Source organism: Lepus europaeus, chromosome 5, assembly GCF_033115175.1.
Source record: "Lepus europaeus isolate LE1 chromosome 5, mLepTim1.pri, whole genome shotgun sequence".
NCBI lineage: Eukaryota > Metazoa > Chordata > Mammalia > Lagomorpha > Leporidae > Lepus > Lepus europaeus.
The window spans coordinates 124,985,722-124,995,609 of NC_084831.1; the positions used below are offsets into that span (position 1 = coordinate 124,985,722).

The following is a 9,888-nucleotide window of genomic DNA, read 5'->3' on the forward strand; positions in this document are numbered from 1 at the left end:
GAGGATGATCTCAATATAATGTCTTTGTGGCATAAGAAAAAGGGCCATATTCCCAAGTCTAGTGGCAATAGGCTTGGGGATAGACGTGGAGGCACACAGTGAAGGTGCTTTGAATGGCTTCTACAGCTCTGCAGTCAGAGCCACAAAGGAATTATTTGACTCTTTGGGGAACACAAAGGCCTTTTTGTTCATGTCTGTAGGATAGAAAGCAGGGAGGGAAAAGGTCATCTGTTAAGCTTGTCAGCCACAAAGATGTACTCTCTATATACAGAGACTGAATTTAGAAAACACAATCCCTCCTCATGCTGGCCCTTTTCCCTAATGCACCATCACAATCCCAGGACAAGATCTCAGCCACCACCCGCAGCCCCACCTACTGACGAAGACCAGGAAGTTTCAGGCTCCTCCCTGCTGTCAACGTGCACAGAATTTGGATTAGCCTCCAAGAAAAAGTATCAGCAGCTGAGATTCTAGGCTTGGACATCTGAGGTCCCCTTGTCTCAGGTCTGCTCCATCTTGACCTTAAATGTACAGTAGTCAGGGTGTCTCAGCTGGTAAATGATTTTCCAAAATTGCCCCTTGGAGCCATGAATCAAAGCTCTAAGAGTAAAGAGAGCAAGATAAATCACAAAATGAGAGATCAATATGGGTTATTTATTAGAGACTCCATGGTGCCTGCTGGTGCTCCAGAGCTCCATGTGGCATTGCTTTTTGAATTAGGACAGTCCCATCCTGGGACTACATTCTAGGGAAATGCTGTAAAATATTGGGGGGGGGTGCAAACCTTTAGTCAAAAAGACAACCGTTTAAAATACTTAGAATGGAGAAAACTTGGAAAATGTAAGTAAATGGAATACATTTACATCCACTAAACAGAATGAATAGCCATTTAAAATGCTGGTTGTGGAATTTTGTGCTAGACCATGAAAAAATGCTTATGATAACGGAAAAGATTACAGATTTGTATATGCACTATTTTTAAAGAAGTAACTATATTGGGAGGAAAAAACTATAGAGAATGCTCCCAAATAATGTGCTCTTATTATAGTAGTGGAATTATGGAGGGTGTTCTCCCCACTGCATTTCCATAATGCAATTGCATTGCTACTAAAATGAAGTGTGTGTGTGTGTGTGCTCGTGCATGTGTAATTAAGAAGCAAATAAAGAGGGAATAAAGATAGGTAGTCCTTGACGCTCTTAGAATTACTGTTCCATTTTATGAATAGGACACCCAGTCTGACTGTGGCTATTTGGCTGTGTGCCCAGAATGCCTAAAACATGGAATCATATTAGCTGGACACCCTGAGAGAGACATATATTTTGATACAAAGGTATTTTGCAATGTGTAAATTCCTATGAAAAACATAATAATTTCGTGTAAAAAGATTCTTGGGCTTATTCATTGTGGTCTCATCATGAGTTTTCTCATTGATATTCAATGAGAACTGATAATAGAGGTCATTTCTCCACTGACTAGAAGAGCCAGCTAACATGTGGGTAGTATATTCTAAACACACAGAAAAAAGAACTATTACAAATGTATAGTATACTTTGGGAATAGTTCGGTTTTTAGTGTTATAAAACTAAATTTTTAACTATCCTTTCCTAAACTTCTTGCGTCTGATTTTTAAAATATAAGACTGACTTAATGTGATTGTTTCCAAAACTATTGCACAATAAAAGATATGTGCATAATTTAAACAGAAAATATCTGATAGGTGAAAAGATAGGACCACAAAGGAAGATGTTTTCTTAATACCAAAATCATCTTTTATTAATATCTGTGCTCCCTAAGTCAAAAGAATACAGCTGGGGGAAGGGGGGCAGCACTGTGGCATAGCGGGTAAAGCTACCACCTGCAGTGCTGGCATCCCATATGGGTGCCAGTTCGAGTCCCAGATTCTCCACTTCTAATACAGCTCTCTGCTGTGGCCTGGGAAAGCAGCAGAAGTTGGGACAAGTCCTTGGGCCTCTGCACCCACGTGGGAGACCCAGAAGACACTCCTGGCTCCTGGCTTCAGATTGGAGCAGCTCTGGCTGTTGCAGCCATCTGGGGAGTGAACCAGCAGATGGAAGACCTCTCCCTCTCTCTGTGCCTCCGCCTTTTTGAAACTCTGCCTTTCAAATAAAATAAATAATTTTTTTAAAAAAAGAATACCCCACCATTATGATGATGGGTGCTGGAAATATTATTGATTTCATGGACCCCACAGCATTATTAGGACTACCTTTAGAATGAATGTAACGAACAAGGCTTAAAATTGAAAGCAAAATAGATAAAGAGGCAGAGAGGGGGATAGAGATAGGGAGAGTGAGAAATAAAGCAAGAGGGAGGAAGAGAGAGAGAGAGAGAGAGAGAGAGAGAGAGAATATGAATTAGGAGACCTTCCCCATGAATCAGTTCACAAACCATCCTCAGGCCCAGCACCCTGCCAAGGTAACAGCTCACATCACATCACAGAGCACTAGGTGAACTTTAACAACTCAGCTTGCTATGCAACCTTGACCTTCCCTTCAGATGAGTTTGCTTGGGAGTCCTCTCCTCTCTTCCTCTTACAACAGAGCAAGAATATCTATGGATCTCGGCTTTTCTAGACATCTTGGCCCTTTGGCTGTTCCCCAATTTACAGCTCTAGTAGTCAGACACCCCAAATTGCAGATCCAAAGTATCACTATAGGAAAAAGGAAAACACTGTAAGACAAGCAGAATGTTTGTTGTCACAGCATGGCTTTATTGAGTAACGAACACACTCAGTGAAAGGCTGTCACCCTATTTAATCCTAGAGCAGCTACAATTCTAAACCTCAGTGCTAAAAGAGAGAGCCTGGTATGCTCCCCTGATCCAGACTGAACTGACTATGACATTAGGGAAGCAAGAATCAAGGAGCACACTGGCCAGAAGCAATCACAGGAACATTTAGGGACAAGACCCAGGACCTTCAGAATTACTGGCTTGAAGAACTGAAGAATTCCTCTTGTGATTCCATGCCCTTGATAAATGCTGACTGAAATATGAGGTTATGTCCAAGGCGTATGTAACCGTAGAGGTGGAGAGGCACTGCAAGTCATACGAGAACTTTGACAGTATAGCATGGAGACTGCTGTGTGAATGCTGAAGTCAAGTAAGATTCTTATAAAGCCATTGTCCAACAGCAATGGTAGCTAATAATCTAGATGAATGGCATTCTGCAATGGCTTCCCCATAAGAAAACACACACACACACTCCATTGTATCCCTCCTGCACTAGGGGTGTAGGTGTAGGGTATGAGCTTTTATTGCATGGGACAGAATACAGTGGTTAGAAGCACTGAGCTCTGTAGCCAAGCTGCCTCTATGCAAATCCTAGCTCTTAGAAGGTTAATCAACCACTCCAGACCTCAGTTTTCTGTAAAATAAGGACTTTAAAGTAGTACTTACCTCATAAGGTTGTCATCAAATAAGCAAACATATTTGAAATTTAGAACAGCTCCCAGCTCACGGTAAGAGCTAGGTGAGTATCAGGTATTTTTTAAGGTTATATGTGATCCCATCTGCATGATTAAGCAATTATCAGGGGAGGGGCAATGATGGGTCCTGTGATATCACTTAAATGTATGTCTGGAAATATGTGGGGTAGAGGGGATTGCATTGAATCGGTACTCAGGGAATGCATCAGACCTGGACCAGGGGATATCTGGAATCCAGTTGCACCAGCGCCTTCTGCCAGGAAAACACTAAAGTGATGGTTCTAAAAGCACATAGGGCAATGGACCTTGTGATGTTGCATATTCCTCCAGAGATTGGCTCTGGAGAATCTGACCCAGTCTTGGGATCAATGCATCTGCCCTCATAATCAAGACTCTAGATGTCGATGATGCTGTAAGCAGTGGACCACAATGCACACTTCAGCAGGCAGTCCAGGAAATATGAGCGGGAATCTGTAGTCTCTGAAAGAAAAGGCTAACAAGCCCACTTTACCCAGTTTTCTGGTACAGGAGAAATTAAAAGATTCCTAAGTGAGATAGAACCATGGAAATGAAATGAGAATCTAGGCTGTTCACACCACCACATCTGAGACTAGAGGACAGTAACCTTAGGATAAAGCTATTTAGAAATCAAAGCAGCATGTCCCTTCATTCTCTGGGATTCTAGGGATCAGAGATCTGTACTTTGGAAACTTGATTCGGTACTGTTGTTGTTTTGCTGTTATTTAATGATCTAGAGTCACTTTATTTCCTTGTCAATCTTTGTTTCCCTGGGGTGCATCAAAAAGGAGGATAGGAAAAGGCAGGATGGGAGTTGGGGGTAGTCACAGATTTGCCATTGCTTGGGCTCCAGATCCATTTGTCTCAGACTCCAGTATCACTTTTGAAGTCCTTTTAATCTCTCCTCCAGGTCCTGGATAGACTAGGTCAGCCCAGAGATGAGTTCTCACCCACACATCTGGTCCTATGCATTGCCCAATCTTAACCACATTTTCTTCAGGACCACATCTGTTTGAATAACGTGCCAAGCTTGTTGCCTGGACAATGATCCAGTATTTCCACGTAACCCAGAAAGGTTTTAGATGCCTAATCAGCACATCACCACCTCGATTCCCATGTTAAGATGCTCACATTTGGGTCAGGTCTGAATCTGACCCTTCTACCAACATAGCTAATTCTCAGCCCCAAAAGGGAAGTATCCTATCGGGTATCTGGCTCCAGCATCTCTGATCCATGCTACTAATCTGCCTCCTCTTATTTGGCCTATAAATGCAATATAGGCACTTCTCTATATATGTATATATTCTATAAATGCACTCTTCAAGCACTGGGCTTCTTTCCCTCTTTTACCTAGTGTGTGTTGTAGGTTTCATAAGAATGTATTTCAAAAAGTTCATGGAAAATGTAATTAAATGATAAGTTTGTTATGATTCAAAATATTGAAATATGTGCATAATTTTTCATAATATACATTTCCATGATCTTTGTGTCATATACCATTTGGCCCCCTCTGCCTTTCTGACTTATTCTTTATGTCTAATTCTACTTATGACCAAACCTGCATGATTCCTGTTGTAAAGGAAAATCATTGCTGATGACATGGATTTATTAACATCAGCCAGAAGTGGCCCCATTGGAGGCTTGATCTCATTCTCCATGTACTGCATTTTTAAAAAGAAACAAAATAATAATTTCTTGGAACCAGCATATCTAAGCCAAAATCATTCTTTGGCAGATGTCATCTGACATTTAATTGTATTACATCTAACAATGCCATGTAATATGACTATCCACTTATTACCTAGGGATGCATTTCCAAAGAGATTACATTGAAGTGCCCACCAGTAAGCTGAACTGCTTAAATTTAAACATTCTATGGAGGCTTTATTAAGATTTTTTTAATGTTCACTGAATGCAAATATCAGCTGTTAAAATTTTCCTGGCTACAGGGCCAGCAGCTGTCTATGAGGCAAAGTGTAGCAAGGTAACAGTAATTGAATTTTGAAGAAAATATTATCTCAGTCCACATCCCTGGGGAGTTGGAATGGCCTTCTGTAATTAAGACATATCTCCTGACTGGATTCTTTAACTAGAAATGAGTGTCAACCCTCTCTTCTGCTTAGCTGAATGTCAGAGTATATAGAACTGCCCTAATTGGGCAACAGAGAATATTGCACTCATATTTTTGGTTAAGAATGTATCTTTAGCTTTTATGCTTCCAAATGGTTATCAAAAGTCAATTGTGGAAATCAATATTCATAAATAATTACTTCAAAGATCGTTTGTTCACTCTCCTAATATCCTAAACTTAATTCTTAGCAAATTGGACTCCTCAGTCGCTGCCAATCCAGACAAATCCTACTGAATCAACCTTTTATGGTGTATAGTGAACTTATGTTTAGAGATCTAATATAAGACAGACTAATAGTAGTAATAGAAGTTGTTATAATCACTAACCTGTGTGTCACATGCTGTACTAAATGCTTTAGTTTCATTAACTTACTTGATTATTACCACAACACTAAGTTAGTTGCTATCATACCTCCCATTTTACATGCAAAAAAGTTGAAAGATAAATTGTGTAACCTAAAGTTATGTGGCTAATAAATTGCAAAACCGGCATTTGGACTTAGGCAGTCTGATCCCAGAACCTCTATGCTTAACTCATCTACCTCATGCCTTCCCTAAGGTGATGCTTTGATATACAGGGGGTTCCATTTTTCATTCTTGGCTGTGGCCTCTAAGGAGTAATTTTAATTTCTCCCCTAGTATTGAAAGTCCATGGCAAAGGACATGCCCAGAGAAAGCCAAAAGCCCTTATCTTTGAGGAGTCTGTTTCTACAACAAGCAAACCGAGTGAGTGCTTTCTAGTCATTGACCATGACAGCAGATTTGAGCTTCTCAATGGTCTTTATTTTTTTTTCTCAAACTAGAATCACAATAGAATAAGATCGTTAAGACCCCCACAGCTGGCCCCACATGAATGACTAATTGTTCCCAAAGAGGGCTATACCTGTCAGTAAGAATCTCTGCAGGAGACTCCAGGTGAGATTAGAGTGCCATGGATTCTCCCTTGCAAGGACAGCAATGGTCAGTCTGAGCTCACAGGGACTTGGTTTCAGAGTGCCCATAAATAAGTCAGACCTCTAATGCAACCATCAGAAAACAGCTCAAATTCACCCAGGTAAGCAAAAGCTATATTAGTCACAGACCCAGGAAGTCCAGGTATAGATTTGGTTCCATGCAAGGCTGACTCAAAGCCTCACTGTGGTCCAGATTCCGTAACTCTGTCAAGCTCTCAGCTCTTCCAGCTTGGCTTTTTTCTTCTCCATCTTCCTCCACATGGTCATCAAGATGGCTGCTGGTGGCCCCAGGTTCATGCCTTCTAAGGTTAGAATTCCAGCCGAAAGATGACGTCTTATCCCCAAAGTCCACACTGAATCCCAGGGGGAGACTATAATTGCTCCTGCTAGCAACATGCAGCCATCCATGGAGAGATGGGCTGCTCTGTTAGGACAGCCTGGATCTCACCCTGACTCTTGTGGCCTGAATATGTTGGGTATGTGGGAGTGGAGGAAAAGGTCACGGTACCACACAGGGAGTGGGGGAAGGGTCTCCCAGAAAAACCATAGTGTTAAGAAAGCGTTATAAGCAAGCAAACACCCCTGTTACCTAATTTCTTGGCTATACCCAGATGCCACTTTTGCCCAGAAAAAAAAAGGCAAGCCTTCTCTCTAAGGCAATTCTGATAGCCTTTCCGGGGTACTTTGAGAAAGTGGAAGAATGACACCGTATTGCTGGATCTTCTATTTCAGAAGACTGGGCCCACTGGTTCCATGGTAGAATGAGCACTGTGAACTCTGAATCCAGCAGACCTAGGCTGATAGCCTAATTCTGAGAGTGAATAGCCTTGTGAATGTGGGCAACTCCCTTCTAATCTCTGGAGGTGGTGGGTTGTCCTGTAAAGAGTCAGAAGACCAATGTCCTCTTCCCAGGTAAGTGGTGAACCTGCCTTGTGACTTAAAAGTAGCTTCTCCTTTCTAGGTGTCAATTTTCTCATCTAAGTGAAAGTAAAGGATTATCTGTAAGATCTTTTCAACTTAAAAAATAAAAATAAAAGCCAAAACATCTGTAATTGTGATTCTTCTGGACAAAGCTTCCCAATGTAGTTCACAAGATCCCCAGATATTTAATTTGTATTCTCTGGTGTTGAAGAAGGCAAAGCTAGGAAGCTATGTTTATATAGCAGGCATTCAGTATATGCAGGGGGGAAAGGTCCACAGACAGAAGTATGAGGCCTATGAGGTGTAACCCCAGGAAGCACCTGCAGGATCCATGGCAGAGGCTCAGGGCCATAGCTGGGGCTTGACGTACACTTCACCATGTACTTGATATGTCAGCTCCCGCCAGTTTAGGACATTGGGACTGAATTTCCCACCAGCATAGACAGTATTTATCTCTTGTGGTGAAAGCACAAAGTCCCACATGTTCACATCTCCAATGTCTCCCACCAAAGACTGCTGTTCCTCAAAGCTTCCACCAAACGAATCCTGATCCTGCCCCAGAATGATGCTTGCTTCTGACCCCAAAAAGTAGCCCTTATTCACACTCTTCCTCACCATGGGCTTCCCATCTACCCAGAGCTCTGCAATGCCTGTGATGGACTCCCAGCTTGCACAGAGGTGAGTTGGATCCACAGGGACGTCAGAAACCTTGAATATTATTTCATCTCCACCCACGGAAAAACTATATCCTATGTCCTTGGACCAAAATAGGAGAATCTCGTTAAATTGTTCCTCGGTGGCATAGGAGAAAATACTGTACCCACGAGTCGTGGACAGATCGGTGTAGACGTAGAGGCACACAGTGAAGGCTTTGAGTGGCTTCTTTAACTGTGTGTTCAGGGACACGTAGGAATTATCTGACGCTGTGGGGAACACAAAGGCCTTCTTGTGCATGCCTGTAAAACAGAAAACCAAGTAGTGATGAGAAATTTCTAGTTCATAAAGATCTACCCCTCATTCACATACAGATTTGGGGATTGAGATATAGACTAACCCAGGTATACACACATACACACACACACACACACTCACACTCATGTTATCTCCGTGATGTATGTTCCTCTGGCTCCAGTCTGTAGAATCTCCGGCCCTATTCTTAACTCTCAGTTCAAATCTCTGGCGTACCCTGGAGTAGCACCTACCTTTCTGGTCGGACATATTAGAGAAGCTGACCAAGATCAGGAAACACCACAGCAGCTTGCCCATGGTCACTCCCTGCCACCAGTGCTACCAAGCAGGCTTGGAATCCACTCCTTTGGAGAAAACGTCTCTGGCTGAAGGCTCAGGTACTAGAAGTCCTGCAGCCCTTGCCTCAGCACCACTCCATCCTGCCTGGATTTATATCCACAGTAGATGGGGAATCTGTGCCACTTTGTAAATGATTTTCTAACACCACCTCTTGGGACAAGTGTCAGGGCTCTGGGAAGAAGGAAAGCAAAATCATTCTGGAACAGAGAAATCAATGTGGGTTATTTATTACAAACTCCTGTGACTACCGAATTGCCAATTTTTTGTGACAGGAAAAATGAAGAAGCTTCCTCAGGTTCCACTTTGGCTATCTATCCTGAGAAAATACTGGGAAATCTTAACAGACGAGTAGCCATCTGTGTGCACACGATAGCTGCGTCTCCAACACCTTCTTCAGCTCCAGCGTGCAGTCTGACAGAGCCAAGCTGACAGTTTATGGAGATGGGCATCGTCCCTAACCCCTTTCAGAAGCTGCTTGTTATGGATTAGGAAATACCACCATGCCCCATGCCATGCCCTGAGCCAAGATCAAGTTTTTCTGAGCTGAGAGATTTCTGGCCCAGCAAAACAGGTATCCGATCTCAAGCTTAACATTACGTCAAGGTTTCTTCAAACTAATTACTTTCTGAATACATCAAGTTTTGGTGAGGAATCTGGATAACCCAATTCTGTTTCCATCATTCACAGAATTCAAGTAGGCTCTCCACACTGCTTGACAGTCGCACAACAGTCGCTAACTTGCTCTTCAAGGTGAATATGTTGCTTGTTCTTGCTTCTCAAACTGCCAAAGTTCCATCCATTCTTTCGCTCAATTGACAAATTAGGAGTAATCAGAAAAGAACTACTATGGGGTGGATGTTAGACCTAGCAGTTAGGACACCATTTAAGATGTCCACAATTCATATCCAAGTGCCTAAGTTCAAGCCCTGGTTCCATGCCTGTTTCCAGTTTCCTGCTAAAGCACATCTGGGTATGCAGTGGTGATGGCTCAACTAATTATGTCCCTGCCATCCACATGGGAAACTTGGATAGAGTTCCTGGCTCCTGGCTTTAGCCTGTCTTAGTCCCAGCTGTTTCAGGCAGTTGGGTAGTGAACCAGTGAATGGGAGCT

At 42.4% G+C, this 9,888-nt stretch overlaps 1 protein-coding gene across 1 annotated transcript; it reads right to left on the minus strand.

The window, feature by feature from the left end:
• Positions 1-6,356: 6,356 nt before the first annotated feature.
• On the minus strand, positions 6,357-8,854 carry CRP (C-reactive protein). Its single transcript, XM_062193699.1, has 2 exons — positions 8,672-8,854; positions 6,357-8,425 (listed from the first exon to the last, which is right to left on the minus strand). The coding sequence occupies exons 1-2, from the start codon at positions 8,733-8,735 to the stop codon at positions 7,812-7,814; spliced, it is 678 nt and encodes a 225-aa protein (XP_062049683.1). The 5' UTR covers positions 8,736-8,854; the 3' UTR covers positions 6,357-7,811.
• Positions 8,855-9,888: the final 1,034 nt, after the last annotated feature.

Excerpts from the sequence above, each read along its gene's own strand:
- CRP (XM_062193699.1), bottom strand. The coding sequence starts at position 8,735 with ATGGGCAAGCTGCTGTGGTGTTTCCTGATCTTGGTCAGCTTCTCTAAT. Across the intron at positions 8,426-8,671 it reads TAATATGTCCGACCAGAAAG|GCATGCACAAGAAGGCCTTT; the intron begins GTAGGTGCTACT and ends TCTGTTTTACAG.